General features: G+C 36.1%; 2 protein-coding genes across 12 annotated transcripts in view; both read right to left on the bottom strand.

Moving 5' to 3' along the window:
- Nucleotides 1–918: 918 nt before the first annotated feature.
- LOC136819277 (uncharacterized) lies at nt 919–2,488 on the bottom strand. Its single transcript, XM_067075509.1, has 3 exons — nt 2,218–2,488; nt 1,642–1,845; nt 919–1,476 (listed from the first exon to the last, which is right to left on the bottom strand). Exons 1-3 carry the CDS (start codon nt 2,398–2,400, stop codon nt 967–969), a joined length of 897 nt encoding a protein of 298 aa, XP_066931610.1. The 5' UTR covers nt 2,401–2,488; the 3' UTR covers nt 919–966.
- Nucleotides 2,489–6,011: 3,523 nt separating this feature from the next.
- LOC136819250 (inverted formin-2-like) overlaps nt 6,012–16,904 on the bottom strand; it is a 33,199-nt gene continuing 22,306 nt past the window's right edge. For 5 of the 11 annotated variants that reach the window (XR_010848414.1, XR_010848411.1, XR_010848413.1 and 2 more), the window contains 14 exons: nt 16,537–16,652; nt 15,769–15,928; nt 14,471–14,504; nt 14,076–14,214; nt 12,770–13,756; nt 12,417–12,667; nt 12,133–12,233; nt 11,704–11,882; nt 11,309–11,500; nt 10,786–10,950; nt 10,250–10,556; nt 9,246–10,004; nt 7,781–7,932; nt 6,160–6,241 (listed from right to left, as the gene is read on the bottom strand). Coding sequence is in view for 5 of the 11 variants with exons in the window: in XM_067075474.1 (XP_066931575.1) it covers nt 6,183–6,241; nt 9,246–10,004; nt 10,250–10,556; nt 10,786–10,950; nt 11,309–11,500; nt 11,704–11,882; nt 12,133–12,233; nt 12,417–12,667; nt 12,770–13,756; nt 14,076–14,214; nt 14,471–14,504; nt 15,769–15,928; nt 16,537–16,652 (3,449 nt within the window). In the remaining 6 variants the exon portion in view is untranslated. Of the gene's footprint in view, nt 6,242–7,780; nt 7,933–9,245; nt 10,005–10,249; nt 10,557–10,785; nt 10,951–11,308; nt 11,501–11,703; nt 11,883–12,132; nt 12,234–12,416; nt 12,668–12,769; nt 13,757–14,075; nt 14,215–14,470; nt 14,505–15,768; nt 15,929–16,536; nt 16,653–16,904 lie in introns of all 11 variants that reach the window. The other 6 variants (XM_067075474.1, XM_067075471.1, XM_067075473.1 and 3 more) reach the window with 2 other exon arrangements.

Raw genomic sequence — 16,904 nt, 5'->3', positions numbered from 1 at the left:
ATTTTTTTCTATAAGAAAATTAACTAAAGTAATTTTTTGCTACTTTCATCAAGTTTATTTGTCAAAAGAAATCGCTTTATGTCTTCAAAAAGATAAAGAATAGTATTTTGAAAGCTAATCGGATCGAAACTGCCATTTTTAATCTATTGCAAGGAAAGAAGATCTTGCATCGTTAAAATCTCCCACAATCAAGAGTATCGTGTAAAACTATTCTCATACTTGGAGTACATTAGCGATCGTGGCTAGCCATCGGGCGTAGACATTCGAGTGTGACTTTGAAAAACTTTAGAAATTAGATATTTCACCGTATTTCAGAATAAAAAGGAAACATATTTCAAAACGCTCTTAAAAATGTTCAAAAAAAAATAAGATTAGAAAAAGAAAGGAAAAATCATATTTTTGCGGCTTTCATTTAAAGGCTAAAAATTGACAAATTGAAAGATCAATACTAAAAAGGCGCGGAAAAGAATAGCCGGGTGCTTAAAAATCGCTAGCGAAAAAACTTCATGCAAGAATTGGAGAGTTTGGATTTAAGCAAATCATAATATAGAATATTTTGCTATTATTGCTGGAAAACGTCAATGAGTCATACATATTCGAGGAAATATAACCTGGTACTCATTTTTAGTGGACGACCTTGAGTAGCTTTGTATGACTATTATGCTTTGGAAGAAGTACGCAACTGACAGGCGAGTTTAGTTTTGTATTTTTTAGGAAATTTGATTCCATATGAAATTCATATTTTGACTCGAAAATTTGAAGCTATGTGAAATCACTGTGGATTGAAATCAAAACCAATAAAAGTTAAAAATGTCAATGAAAATGTCGTAATTGATGATTTACAGCAGGGCGAAATCGTTGAAAATACTGCCTTCGGTGTTTGAATTTCAAAATTAAGCATAAAAAGACATGTTGGGTTATAGTTTGCATCATTATACTTTATTGGTAACATAGGATGTGGGTGTATTACATGAGTTTGAAAGAAGCTTTTTTCTTGAGCTCTTCTTGGTTGATATTTCTCCTCAGTTCTTTCATTTTCAAAGAAATCTTGGAGAAATTTTCATGTTGGGTAGGAGGGGAGCAAGTGCATTCATGACTGCAAATGCTATTCAACAGAACACTTGGTTGGTTCAACAAAACACTGTGCGAGCGATGTGATCTGCTGGAGGCAGAATTCAACAAAAGACTCGGTTGTTGAGAGATGAAGGCGGAATCTTTGGCGACGGGCGTCACTTGAAATTTACTCGGTTTCAAGATACTGCTTGTCACTGGTAGTGATGGTGAAGAGAGCGCCACAGCTGCCGATGGTTTGTCGGCACAGGCTGGGTCAGGATATGCACTAGCCTGATTTTGTTGTTCAACTAGCTTGCTTTCTAAATGTTTAATCATGTTACGAAGCTCTTTGATTTCTCGTTCATGTTGGAGATCAAGGTCAACAAGCTCTCCTGTGTATTTATGAATGCCCTCAATGCGTGACTAAAATCAAGAGGAAAAACAATAGAATTTGATGCAAAGAATTATGAAATGACAGATTTAATTTTTCTTTAATACATCCCTAATAAAAATCTAGTGAATTAATTCAAGTGTTGGAAAACTTTGATGCAAAGAAAGAAACTTCAGAGAAAAATGAAGTGATTATACCTTCAAATCAATCAGATCGTCGTTCCATTTCCGTTTTTCACTTTCGACGAAAGTTTTCAAATATGAAGAAAGTTTGGTTCTATCTTCATGATGTTCGAGAGTGACTTGTTGAAGATCGGTCTTCACTGTGTCCAGCTCGTTCACTTTTTTCACTTTCTCCGTCAAAGTGATGATCTTCTCTTCGGCGCTCAGAATCTTCTTCCTCTGAAAAAAAAAACAAAAACACGAACATGAGAAGGCCATACCAGTGATATTAAAACCTTGTAAAAATGACCAAAGGCAATATAAAAGATGCTTTGATTCAGGGACGAAGTCAAGCATTAATAAAGAATTCTCTATGAAGTTTACGCCTGATAGAGGAAAACAATGAGTACATTGCGCATGATTCACACTTACAACCCTGTCTCATTTTCGATAAGCTCACCATGAGAACAAAAAAACACCTTTTGAATATACTACATTGATCTTCGTCCGGGAAAATATACCTTAAGATTAACTTATTGAAATGGAAATCCTGGGGGTAAATGTGAGATTTAACTCAATAAACGGAAAGTGGGGCTCGTGTTTGATACTTACATGTGTGGAATGGTTTTCGCGTAATTCTTCGACGAATTGTTGGAAGTTGTCACCATTTTCTTTTGTTTTATTGGCAAGGCTGGATTGGACGAGTTGAAGGTCCTCCAACAATCCTTGGATTTGTACCAAGTGAGCTTGATAGTCAGATTTCTTGACGTATTTTGATGATAATAGAGCACCCATTTTGAAGATGTTGTTAGCATACGAGTAAACCAGCAAGAGTAAATGATTCAAGATGAGAGAAAAAACATTTTGAGAATTTATTTGACGTCAGTTGCGATTTCAATAATTGACGTCAATTTTGAAAAGTTTTAGGATCAAGGCTCAATGATTGCTTGGAACTATCAGAACTATCCCGGTTATAACTTTGGTCAACGTTAACGACACTTGGAACAATTTTCATTCGACACCTATTCTCCCATTAGCTAGGTTTGACTCATCGAGGATAAGATATTTTTTGGAGATGACTAAAATGTAGGAAGAAAAGGATCTTACATTGTAATATAAGCCCTGATCATTTTCCTGACAAGTGACGAAGTGACATTGTTACATAACAGATTTCTTTGATTAATAAGCTGGCGAAGGTCGAATAACACAAAAGACCTTTCCAATTCAATTACAAGTGGCTTTTACAATTCTCATTCGAAATAAATTGCATATGACAGGATTATATTTCTGTAGACTGGAGAAACTATCATTTTTGAACAAATTGTCGGTTGTGGTTGGTTGCTATGACGAAAGCAAGAGTTATGAGAAGTACTTGTATCCTCTTACAGTTCGTGTGTGTGTCTACACAAGATTTTCACTTCGAGTGAGAATGGCTTTAAAAGGAGAGATGGAGATTTGTCAATTTATACTCTTTAAGAATCTGGATTTTAGAATATTAGAGAGAGATTTTGAGAGGCGGAGTAAAAGATATTTTTGGAATTCAAGAAAAAGAAAGAAAAAAATCTCACAGTTTGTAATGGATCAAAAGTTTAATAATAAACAAACTAATCTTGAGCCAAAACTCTCGAGCTCTGAAACTGTTTACTAAGCTAACACTGTATGGGATTTATATGGAAGGAACTATGGCTTGCTGTGTTCATTCGATTAAGACTACATTGTGCGGATATATCCATGTGAAAGTTCGCTATAATCACACTGCCAGATACTCGGCTTGAAACCTGCTAAATCTCACAGCTCTCACACTGTGTGTGTGAAACATAAGACACATGAACTTTTGCGAGAATTCTTTTCATCTTGTATTGTCTTGGCGCTATGGACAGCGCATAACTGCCATGCTATATATTCCTTCAAGAAAGCTTCTTGTCATTTGATCTAATTTTATTTTTCTAGAAGGTTGTTACATAAATAGAGATTGGTTGACTTTTGGTTTTGTATATTTGAGTTGTTGGAGAGGTTGTGTAAAGATGATTCAAAATATCATCTCTGATCAGGTGAATGACAAACAAAACAAAGAACTTCAAAAGAAGAATAAGAGCGTGAAGAAGGATGTCAAGAAAGTGAAAAATATCAAAATGGTGGATGGGAACGGGAAAGTTGTGTACCGACCAATTCACCGGAACGAATTCGAGAGGCGGACAAGTATCCGGATCAGTGGCCGTCATAAGGATTCGTACAACCGACTTTATATCAGGGATCGAAAATATTTCAAACGGTTATTGAAGGAGTTTAATAATGCCACTGAACAATTTTCTTTGCAAGATTTGATCAAACAAGACAAATATCAAAGCATGCTTCAGCCTGGAGCAAGACATCATTTTATACCGTCCGGGCTAGCCAATGTAAAGTTGAAATTTTGTACTCGCTGTGAAGACGAGTCGAAACATGTTCTGATGGAGAGATATTACATCGACACGAACGATAAAGCCCATTACCGGACTGTTTTATGCTACGGATGTATGGGTACCGTATTACGGAATCACAAGGAAATGTCAGAACCGGGAACTAAATTCATGGAATACTACTGACAAAGATTCTTTTGTTTTACATATAAATTTGGAAATATATTTCATACAGTCTATTATTTGTAAAATGCTACCTATAACCGAGCCTATAACAAGCAAACAAAAAACGAAAAAACAACCAGTGAAAGATGGCAAAAATATGTGTTTAGATGTTTGTCAAGACTGGCGAAAAATATTATTTCGGGTCTTATTTCAAAACAGTATTATCCGATATAGCAGAAATATCAAAACAAAAACAACAGCGTTTTGTGGCCGATGAACAAACTTCCGATCCTCGAGTTCCAACATGAAATGAAACACAAACTTAACAAACTACCTACTTATGTTTGGTAGTCGCATGAACCTCATACAAGGTCCTGACTGTTCCCTTGCGTGGATATAAGTTTCAGAACCTATAACAAGTGTTGTCATAAAATATATTTTGAAAAAAATTATAACTAAAACTAATCCTAATGTTCACGAAAACTCGAAAACTCCTTCCTTTTTTATGAAAGTTCAGTAGATTCACACATTTGGTCTGAATAATTATGACATAATTATTCCGCAGTGATCTCAATGTAGCCAATTTTTAGGGTGTTGCAAGGCCGAGAAATTAGATTCCTGATAATGGTTGTCCGTTTAAAATATTGCGTCTATCTATTTACAACAGATTAATACACCCCGTGGCAAGGATCAGGTAGAACCCGTCCTTTGTGAGAAAAGCGCTCAGAGTCTCGCCCATTTAAATTCTTATCTCTACCAGGGATAACATTAGCTTTCTGAATTTCAGCCCAAGTTTGAATAATTATCAATCTTAAAGCAAAAGCTTTTCCATTCTCCATCAAATTTGTGCTCACCAAGGGTAAAGGATTCTCACTACTCCACTGAGACAAGGGTGTATAGAACTAATCTGATATAATGACATCTCAAATTTTAAACATCGTGATCTTGTAACATATTATAGTTAGAAGATTTCACTTACTTACTAGCTTCCCAGATTATTCTTTCAAATTATAACTTTGTACCTATTATAACTGTTATGGCGATATTTTGTGATATATAAAGTATTCTGGCAATAAGAAGAGCATAGTTTATGTAATTATTATGAAGTCCAATATTTGTTAGCCCGGAACCAATTTGCTCTGTACATCTGTACATCTTTAAAACATATCCAAACGTTTGCTCAAGTTACGCCTGTCTCCAGATAACTCCTAATCCCTGAGGTTAAAAATGTACATAACATTGCTGGGTTATTATGGTTAATTTGAGAGGGGGGGGGTTTCATGGTTGGTGGAGGAGCGGAATCGGCCCTTTTCTCGGACGGAGTGGCGGAATTTGGCGAAAATTTAGACGGAATTACGGAGATTGGGTACTCTGACGGAGACGGAAAATTAGACAATTTTAGTGCGGAAAAACGGAATTTAGCAAAAAAATTTGCGGTATTTCGGAATTGGTAAAAGATATTCAAAATTTGCGGAATTTTCGACAAAAATATTGAATTTCAAAGGAATTTTCGGTGACGGAATTTTGGTTCAATTTAAGACGGTTTGACGGAAATTGAAGAAAAAAATGACGGAATTGCGGAATTGGGTACCCCCTGAAACCCCCCCCTTGAGAGAGCAACAGGTAGATCTTTCTGTTTAACCCTGATGAAATTAGCTGTCAATGCACTGTCGACCTTTGACAAAAGACGAGATTAACTGGGGTGACCAAAATAGAACAAAATATGATCCTTGCTTTTTATGGGATTTTTGTATTAAACCTTTTCAGAATAGGGTGTATCGAGTTTGATTTTCTCTGGGTCTAAACAATCAGAAGTTAAACATTTAGAGATTTCTAAAAATATTGAAATCAAAATTTAAATTTCTATTCTTCAGTACAAAAAATGCGAAATGTCATTATTTACAAGGGGATGGTGAATTTGCGTGAAGAAATCAGAATAAGAAATACTATTCACAAATAAGAAGAAAATGAGTGAAAAATAAGAAATGTACAAAAAATTGATGATGTCAGCATTTATTCCACTTCGTTCTTTTCGTAAGGCTGTGGAGAGAAGAATTTTGCAAACCATCCAACTGTAAATAGAAAGAATTGAAAAATTATTAGAAATTGTGTTCGAATTGATTTCAAAGAACTAATTTACAAAACATTAAGTTCCCGAATGAAACAGTCCAAAGCCCCAAATTTGAGATACAACCCTTGCACTTTCAAGCTTATATACCCAACCAATCAAGAGGACAATATGTACACCCATGTATCGTGGATTTAGCTATCTATGAAAATGTTTTGCCGCAAATGTATCAGCTTTTTTTTCCAAAAGCCCGCTCAACTTTCCAGTTTGCATTCCGAGTGTTGATCTTTTGATTAACTTTGTATTTTGAAAGTTAAGCGAGTAGAAATGCTCAAGATGAGGTGAAAATAATGAACCCTTTTTAAGAATACCAGAAATTTGGGCTGAGGCTCATTATGTTTAGCAGATTTCATTATTTCATTTTCAGCCACAAATTATGCCTGGTCATATGCTTACGAAAGTTATTTTTCAAAACAATTTTTGCTGATTTTTATTTTCAGTTTTACTTTTATTACGATTTCATCCACTCTGATAAAAAGGGGCACATTATTTTAGCAAATTTGAGCCTCAGTATGCTTATAAAAAAGGGTAGCGTACTTTTGGGCAAAGGTATAGTCATTTAGCACATTTTATGTTTACTCGCAAACAGCGCACCAGAGAGAGCAGATCAAAGCGAAGTAATTTATGAGCAATGGTGACGATCTCAAAAATCATTCAAGAAACTGTGTTTTTCAAAATAGAAAAGCTAGACTGGAAAAGATACAAATGGTCCATTTTTAGTAATTTATCGCCGCCTTGGAAAATTTTTTAAAAGCGTAATACTTTTTCATCAAAGTGAGATTTTAATGCGGTAAAGTATCTTATCTTCTTCATTATGAAGAAAATTCTCTTTGGTTTAGCCAATTCACTCAAAATTATTTTTCAACGAGGTATTACTTTTAATGATACCTTTTTACTATCAAGAGCAATGTTTAATACCTTTAAAGAGAAGAAATTTTGGCGAGAAGAAATTTTGGCGAATGAGCCCATTCGCCAATTTTTGTGCAATCTGGCGGAATTTATTTTGGCGATTTAATAAAATTTCTAAATCTGGCGAGAAGTAATTTTGGCGAACGACCCATTTTTGTTCAATATTTTAACTGAAAATAGAGACTAAATCGAAAGAAATTTAAATTTGGCGAGAATTTATTTTGGCGAATGACCTATAAATTTAAATTTCTTTCCGCCAAAATTTCTTATCTTAAGGTAATATACGGGCTGTCAATTTTTTGAAACAGACTTTTTGACGTAAAATCTAATTACAGTTTTCTGTAAGTGTAAATTGTGTTTATGTTAAAACGTCATACCTTGCAGGCAAAATTCAAGTCTTTTCACTTTTAAGTGAGCATTCAGAGACTGAAACCCCCGATTATATTACTGTTTTATGACCTTGAATTGAATTGTCAACTATTCAAAAAATTCTCAAAATTCCGAAATTATATTAAAAGGATAAGTATAAGAACACACTTAAAGCGAATGGACTTTAGACTAATAAGGTCATTACTTTTTCTATGCGTCGTTAATTGTCACCGTGTTATTTTCGTTACCGTAACATTTACTTTCGTTCCAAAATGGCGATCATTGTGTATTCTCCAGAACGACGTCTTTTACGACATTGTATCATTTGATTAGCCTTTGTTGTCACTGATGAAAGCCCTGAAAAAAGTGTAAGTCTTGTCCTTTTTGGAGGGGTGTGTTTTGCGTTAAATGAACGAATGGGTAATGTTCGTGTGTTGTATGTGTCGTGGGTTTGCTTCGTAGGCTGTTTTTTTGTCGTGTATATGTGTATGTTTTTGGGTTTGTGGAGAGAGTTATTTGGTGTATTTTTGTGAGGTAAATTATTTAGAAGTTTGAAACTGTGTAAATATTATTGCGCTTTAGTATTTTTCTCAGAATGAAATTAGGATCGCATAGCCATTGGTATTAGTTTTGATTGGTTTTTGGATGATTTCACGATGGATATAATATAGGATGAAAAAGCATAGCGGTGGACATTCGTGAGAAATGTATTCTGAATTAAATGACAGTTTTGTACCATAATCCAGTGTGCATGAAACAAGATGAACAAATAAGAGCAGGGTGTTACAAGTGATGATGCAAAATATAAAAAAATGTTATGTACATGGAGAATGTTTTATGATAATTAAATATCCATTAAAATCGTGGTATATTTAAAAGTTTGTCTCCTTGGAAAGTGCATGTGTAGAGAAAACAAAAATTTCGCATAAGTAGTGTCTAGTGCAAGGCATAATATTTTCACAGGTTAGCTCATGCCGTGTTCTTGATTGACTCTGTGTGTGCGTTTGAAATACTTCATAGAGTATACACTGTATGGGTATTATAGGACGGAGGTGTGATCATGGAAAATTCCACGATCTCTCAGATTGTGTTAAAGTGCATATTTGAAGTGGTGTGAAGTATGCGACATGTTGAGAGTTCCAAGCATCGTGCTGTGTATGAGAATGTGACCCATCTTGTTGGTCATGTGTATCTGATGTATTGATATGGTGGAGGTAATTGATGACTGAAATGAAACAAAATTGGAAAGATTAGAATATTAAGTAGATATTTCTTTAACAAATAATTCTTTCTTTTTGTTGTTACAACAATATAACACTTTGTATAAATTTTGCGTAGTTTCTATGTACAATGAATAAACTTTTGCGTAAAATAAAATTCTCAAACGAAAATGAAAATGAAAAATTTATTTTTTAAACTATGTATGAAAAAAAAACTCTCACCTTTAAAAGTTGTGTCCAGTCTGCATTTGTCTAATCCAAATTTGAAGCTCCAGAAAAGAGATTTCAATGAAAAAAGTAAAATAACGGCTCCAGAAAACCTGTCAAAGTGATCACTGATAATCTAAACCCGCGTAGAAATAATATATTAAAAGAGGGAATAAATTTCTCCTTATCGCTTGCGTTGGAATTTTTCGAAGCGTTCCTCGTAACGGTGATAAACAACCTTACGTTTTGGTTTCTCTCGATCTGGCTTCGGTGATTTCGGCGTATTGAGGCCACCCTCAGAGACGGCATTTCTCGGCGTCGCTTGGTCCAGTTCAACGGCCTCTTCAACGGAGTCATTGGATAAATTAGGCATAGATTGGGATGGTTGTGCTTGCTCTGCTGAGCATGATTCATAAGACGACTCAACATCTACACTCTCATTTTGTTTCTTATCTAACTTAACGTCATTGTTCGAAACTACCTTTTTGTTATCAAGAGAGAATTTCTTTCTCCTAGGAGACGAAACTCTCATTATCTCACTCGGCTTTTCAGCCTCTGTAATAGTCACTTCTTTTTTGGTAGCCGCTGCTTCAGTTATTTCGATATCGTCCAGGCTAGCGATTGCGTCATTGACGTCCGAATTCGACTTCCTACTTGAAACAGATGCCCGACTCGAAACAGATGTCCGACTTGAAACGGACGCCCTTTTTGGTTTTATCGACGACTCACGGAATATAGTCGTTTTACCGCTCGTATTATCGACTTCGTCTATCGGTTCCGTTGGAACTTTTTCGTCTTTCAGATCGCTCGATTTACTCGTTCCGTTCGATAAATGTTCCTCGTCGTTCGTTTTTATCGCTGTTGAATGTCCGTTAGAGATTTCCCCGTTCGAAATTTTCCCATTGGAAAGTCCGTTACTAGAGCTATCAGAATCACTATTTAACATTGAAAGTTCTTTGTTTTTTCGGTTTTCCTCTTCCACTGATTTCTGCTTGCCAGTCACTATGAAAGAATTTGAAAGGAATGTTAAAAATGAAATGGTCATGTGAATTGCCAGGGGGTCAATCCTGTTCCCACGAATAACCGTTCAACTCGTCCCAGGATACCAGAAAAATGGAAATCGGGAAATGTTTATATCAGCGGGAATCGACGAATGAGGAAGTCTATAACTCGTTCACGTAGTTTTGTCTGAATCAAGAAAGAAAATGGATCATATTAAATCATACGATTTTATGAAAAATATTTACCTATCAACGAAGCGAGTGCTTTCGTTTTCTTCCAATTTCTTCTCGCTTTCTTTGGGTCGACGTTTTCTTTAGTGCTAGGTGCTTCTTTCTTGGTAGGTGACGTCACTTGAGATTTCTTGAGAGGGAAACCATTTTTGATTTCATCCAACAGATTATCAATGATAGATTTCTCTTCGATAAGTGGAGGTGCTCTCCGTCCTTTTGGTTTTTCTTTGATACCCAGTTTTTCCCGTCTGGCTTTCTCCTCGGCCTCCTTCTTTTCGCGCTCAATCCTCCTCTTCTCTTGTTTCTTGAATTGTTCGTTTTCCTGAAAATGACGGAAGAGGGTTCGTTGATAGGTAAAAAAGTATGACAGATTAGAACTTCTGTTCAATGAATCAACGATCAGGCTTAAAATGTCAACAATTGATTTTGTCGTTAATATTTTAAGCTACTCAACTTGCCCCTAAAATACTACGATTCTAAGATGTGTACAATGCTGTACAGCTGTAAAGTCTTCCTTTCTCATTATTTTATTAAAAAGTTACAGCCCTTACATCTTTAGCTTTGGTCAATTTTTCACAGAATTGTTTCATCATGTTTAAGTACTCTTCCACCACGAATTTCTTTGGCTCTTCACAGAAATAGTTGGCCATCTCTGCAACCAGCTTACGGATTTCTTTGCACTGATCTTCTAAGACTGTGATCTCAATGATGGATTGCTGTAGTTGGAAAAAATCGAAAAGTTACACAAAATGATAATTCACAGAACGAATCCGATATACAATCTAACAGAAAGACTTCAGAGAATATGGATATCATTGCATTGTTCATTAGTACAATTCATGATATGCACCATTGCAATGTCTTCCGTTCCACCCAATAGCTGATTGGTTGAAAGTGACGTATTGACTGATTTTACGTCACTTCCAACCAATGAGCTATTGGGTGGAACGAAGACATTGCAGTGGTGCATATCATGAATATAGGATTATTTCTGTAGAAAGAGCAACCTTTTAGTAATTCCCATACATCTGAAAGAGCTCTGATCGTTCCAAAATTGCAAGGAAGGAGACTTACACCCAAGAATTCTCCCATTTGTTCCTGGACGTCTTCCGATACTTTATCGAGTTGTTTTTGAGCAGCCTCCAAACTTCTCTTCAGTGTGACCACTTCTTTCTCAAGGTTATCGATACTCAACCTGACCGATGCATCGAGGTGGGTCATGCTTTTCGGGAATTCTAATAAGGCTTCCTTTTTGTCCTCTGCTACCTACATTTTGAAGAAAACATCATTGAAAAAACTTCTGATTGAAGAAGGAATTTTTCAGCACACACTAAAAAATCTACATTTTGCAACAATAAACTCTCTTCTATAGGAAGGAGTACAATTCCTATTCAATCAAGAAAACACTGAGGTAAAAAAAAACCAGGGCCACTATGGATTTATGGGATATATATGAAAAGGTAGTTTACCTGCACAATGAAATGCATGAGGTTCATTCGTGGTTTATTAGCACGAGTATCGGTCAACTTTAACAGCGAGTTGAACTTGAAAGCTTCTGCATTGCCAGCATGCGAGCCATGGTTCATGAAATTACCAACGCGTAAAATCAAGTTCAAAATTTCCGGTAACGTTTCGTTGTTCAAAATGTCTATAAAAGGAAAATTAAATTTCATGCAATTTGTGTTATAAACAGGAGATGTTTCATATATGTTATCTTCTGGAGGAAACTCTTATTCGAGCATCTTCTGAGTTGGTAAGTCTATGCTAAATGTTACGTTAATACGAGTTCGTGAAGAAAAATCAAGGAACAAATCCAGAAAGTCAAGTTTGAGAGCCATGCGAATATAGAAAGAGATCAGCACGTGATAACAAGTGCTGTAAATATCTTTATTCTTTACCTTCCACAGCACCTTTGAAGACTTCGATTTGTGGCTGTAAACTTTCTTTGTTGACCAAGAAGTCTTCTTTCAAGATCAAACCCTTGATTCGGAACTCGTAACTACAATCAAGAGAAGGAGAGCTATCAAATCGGGATCTAATCTAATGAAGTTCTCCATAAATTTTGACTACGTAAGAAAACATCAAATAGTAACTGTTAAAACTAAATTATTCAAAGTTTTCAGAAAGTTCCACGTACACATGGTTAAAAAATTCAATGTAAAATTAAAGAAAAAGTCATTACCTTGGGAGTTCACACATGAGTTCGACAAACTTTTCAGCAGGTCCGAGTTTGTTTCGATCACCAGAAAATGATTTGATCGTTTCTTTCTCCGAAGAATCGGGAAGTAACGTTTCCAAACATTTCAAACGGTCACCACCGATGTCGGTAGCATTACCTATACGGATCCATTCGATGAGTTGCGCGGGACCTCCTTTGAATTGTTTCAAGAAGATATTGATGTTCATGCTTCGTTTCGGATCCAATAAAGAAATCTAATGGAAAATGAGTAAATACAAATCAAATTACCACTTGGTATTAACTTTTCAGTAATGAATGTTTAAATTTTATTCGAAAGATACCAACATAAATCTTACCTCTTTCGGTTCCTTTGGCTTTTCTACTTTTTCAACTTTTTTCTTTTCTGCTTGTTTAAAAAGATCTTCTTCGATTAAATAATCTGGCTCTACACCATCCACCTCAATGACTTTATTCCAAACACTGCTACTGTTTCGTTTCAAAACGTGAGTTGGAATCTTATTCCATTGAAGCTTTTTCATTTTACTACTTGGTGTGCGTGTTGGTTTGATCTTAGAAGTTGGTCCGTCCGGTACAGTGCGCGCAAAGCCTGGTGGGGGTGGTGGTGGTACTCCTCCAAACATAGGTGGCGGTGGAGGAGCTCCCATTCCAGGTGGTGGTGGAGGTGGAGGTACCCCTCCCATACCTGGCGGTGGCGGTGGAGGAGGTACTCCACCCATACCTGGAGGTGGAGGTGGTGGCGGAGGAACTCCCATGCCAGGCGGAGGAGGTGGCGGAGGAACTCCTGCCATACCTGGAGGTGGTGGTGGTGGAGGTGGCGGTGGTGGTCCACCCATTCCAGGTGGAGGTGGTGGGGGCATCATACCTCCTGGTGGTGGGGGAGGTGGAGGAGGTGGTGGTGGTGCTCCCATACCTGGTGGAGGAGGGGGAGGAGGAGGCGGTGGTGGTGGAGCAGCAACCTGTGCAGGAGAAGCGCCTGGGTTGGCGATACCAGGTAATGCAACTGCACCACTGGGTAATTTCTTTGGTACTGCATCAGTTTGTGTCTCTTTGACCATAGTGACTGGCTTTTTCTTTTCTTTTAATAAGTCCGTTTGTATAGCTACTGTTTGTGTACGCTCAAAAGCATTCGATATTTTCTTTAGTTCATGTTCTGCTCGTCTTTTACCAGCCAGCTCTTGCTTTTCATTGGTGATATAAACAGCTCTGACGACGATATCTTCGATGATTTCCCACACACGATCACTGTATTCACTTTCAACGTCGATCATCAACAAACTTTGTAATATACGAAGAAAATTGTTGGCGATTGGCTTGTTGGCAATCTGAGAAAAAAAGAAAAAGTTCAATAGGATTTTCGTTAAAGACGATTTTCTCAAGAAAGGACATAAATTTAGATAGATGGTCAGACATTTATAGTTAAAACATAAGCTAGAGCTTGGTGCATAGTAGAAATCTTAATTCTGAATAGGATGTTTATATGAGCCCTCCCTATTGGGGAATTGACCCTACTCCTCATGAATAATAAAAGCCCACCGCTGGTTCTGTGCACGCGAAACGAAGATATTATGAGTATAGAATTAACAAATTATAGTAAACTCTTAGTGTTGCACTACCCGCTATGAACATTATTTCTCATCTCACCTGATCAAAGACAGCCCTGAAGACTTGTTGGTGATCATTGAGGTCCAAGCCATCACCAGTGATCATCATATCATCATCTTGCTGTTTCTGTTCGTCGAACACCACGATCTGTGTCAAGAAGTCTTCATCGTTCTCGTGTCTGTGTAGAAAGAGTTTAAAAGGCTGAGCACCATGTAAAACACAAAGCGAAACAAATAGACAGAATTACTTAGAAACAGAAGCAGACGAAATATACTCATCAGTGCCCACTAACGGTGTTCGTTTGAATAAAGTTTATTTCTGTAGATACAAATCAAACTTTGTTGATCGATGTCCGCGGATATTGGTCTTGAAACAACTGATACTTAGAAGCGATATAAGGGTAATAGGTTGAGTAAGACAAGAATTTGCTTTACCTGAGAGCAGTGAGTTCGTCCAACAAGCCAAGTCCTGAAAAACAACATAAGAAGCATTTACAATCAAAAGTTATGACTAATAAGACGGAATTGTCGTGATTAAACAGAGGGGGATAATAACAAACCGTTAAATATCTTTTTTCTTCCCTTCCCTAAATTAAAATTACCCCTCTCCAAGAAATATAAATGACTAGCTGATATTTCTATCGATTTTTCCTTCTTTTCTAGGATGAAACAAAAGAAGCTTACAGATCTGTCTTATATTCCAGTCAAAAAGGCAAAAATAACGAGCTGTGAGGATTAGAAAGAGAGAGACGATGAACTCCATAAGATGATCTGAAGGCAGATGTTTTTTTGCTTATAATCCAAAAAAAGCTATAAAGGAAAATCTACCCTCATTTTTTTCGTATTTTCAAAATTTCGAAGATAAAAATCTATTGGAAAATGACCATGCAAGATTGGCGAGCCCGCGTTTTTTAGATATGTCACAACACAAAGCGTAAAAATTTCACTAGCCGAGTAAGGACATTTGACAATTTTCACCATCGCAAATTCAAAATTTCAAAGATAAAAATATAATTATAAGGAGAGATTTTTCTAGCAACGCCTATGAAAAAAGCGAAATAAACTTGGTAATCGAAATAGTATTATCTTCATCAAACATTTGCATGGCGTTCTAAATGTTTCAAAATGGTGAATTATCAATTTGTTTGAAACGAATTTTTGGCAATATGACTGAAATTTTTAGAAAGTAAGCAGATGGAGGCTTCAGAGGGTAAACATTTAAATCGTTTTTTTTATAAGAACAATAACAAAAATAAAAACAAAGAACAATGGTGACTTTATGAAGCCTGACTTTTAAGTAACTAGGTTGAATTTATAAGGATGGAGTATTAAACCTAAAATATCTCAATTTTTCCTTATAAATAAGAACATGGTTAGAATAGTTTTAGGCTGAAAATGCCAAAAATAAAAAATTTACATGTTCTTATAAGAGAGGGTGTAGCTAGAAATTTGTAAATCCTAAGCTATAGACAATTTATATGAAGAATACACCGTCATAGAAAATATATTCTCAAAATTTTTCGAGATTAAGAATATTTCAAAAATATTTTTAGACTTTATTTTTATAAAAAAAGTTTGGACGTTTTTATAAAACGAGGTACAGTATATTTATAACTGACCATTCAGTTACAGAGGGGTGGACATCTCAGCGGAAAATTTCCAGATCCAGCAAACTAATTTTCACATCCTCAGTAAGATTTAAGAAGGTCAGTTGGTCAAAAAAGTGGTCTTACCGATAAATTCATTTCTGATTTGTCTTCTCTCATTGAAGTCGACAGTCGACATCAGAATGGCATTGATAAAAGCCAACAGAGTGGTCTTGTAAGCGAACAATTCTGCATTTTTCAACTCATTGAGGATAATACTGAATCGATATCGTTGGCTTTTCTCTGTCTGTTGTTGTAATAAGGATAAATAAAAAGATGACAAAATTTCCAAGAAACATCTCTCACAAACCATCACATACTTGTCTTGATTTTCGCATCAAAACAAAACAAATTTTTTCTAACAGCAAAGCGCAATCAGAAAAACAAGATTTCTGACTTTCGATGGAATAAAACATCGACTTGAAAATTCCTTTGATAATTATTAATTGCGTATATTGTTTTGTTATGGTCATAAACACCCTTTCCGATCGCCTGTCATAAAAATATCGATTGGGAATAGAGCTTTAAAACGCGCATTGTTTGTTCTCTCTCCGAAAAAGCAATAAAAAACAAAAAAGGTAGTCGCAAAAATAAGTCTTTAGCCAAGATAAATTTTCAGCTAAGTAAATATTTTACAAATACAGACGGTATTATTACTGAGGTTAAGCTTACCAGGATAATCACGACGGCGGACAAAAATTGCAATAGGCTAGTCGAAATACGGAATTTGATTGGTTGAAACTCACTAGCCTATTACATTTTCGTCCGTCGTCGTGATTTCACCGATTTATTTAACCTCACTATTAGCAGACGGTTATAATTGAAATGAAAACAAAATGATATTCGTTCACTTACCTTGAAGTTTTCGAGTGCGGAGAGAGCGAGTTGATAACCACGTTCACTGTACAAGCAGACACCGGACAACATTTCGAACACTTGTTTCTTCACCATAACGTTCCCCGTGTCCAAAGCTACAAAAAGAAAAAAAGAAAATTGAATCCATATGTCTCTCATGCTAGAGAAAGGACACAAAAGAGCACAGGAATATACGTATGCAAGTTCCATTTTTTCCTCTAGATTCCAAATTTTACCGTTTGATTTTTTCCTTCTAAGCCTCGCCTGATTTTGATGATACGCGTATTGAAATATAGACCAGTACAACTAGAGACATGCTTCTGGATATCACTCAAGTCTACATGCACGGTAGTTTCAGAGTATAGGAT

Source organism: Clytia hemisphaerica, unplaced genomic scaffold (genome assembly GCF_902728285.1).
Source record: "Clytia hemisphaerica strain Z4C2 unplaced genomic scaffold, Clytia hemisphaerica genome assembly, whole genome shotgun sequence".
In the NCBI taxonomy this organism is placed as follows: Eukaryota; Metazoa; Cnidaria; class Hydrozoa; order Leptothecata; family Clytiidae; genus Clytia; species Clytia hemisphaerica.
The sequence above is the reverse complement of the archived record's forward strand: the minus strand, read 5'-3'. Positions and strand labels throughout refer to the sequence as shown.

What these genes read in the sequence shown, in the direction of transcription:
- LOC136819277 (XM_067075509.1), bottom strand. Translation starts at nt 2,400, where the DNA reads ATGGGTGCTCTATTATCATCAAAATACGTCAAGAAATCTGACTATCAA. An exon ending in GCGAAAACCATTCCACACAT is followed by an intron (nt 1,846 to 2,217) that starts GTAAGTATCAAA and finishes TTTTTTTTTCAG; the next exon opens with AGGAAGAAGATTCTGAGCGC. An exon ending in ACGATCTGATTGATTTGAAG is followed by an intron (nt 1,477 to 1,641) that starts GTATAATCACTT and finishes TCTTGATTTTAG; the next exon opens with TCACGCATTGAGGGCATTCA.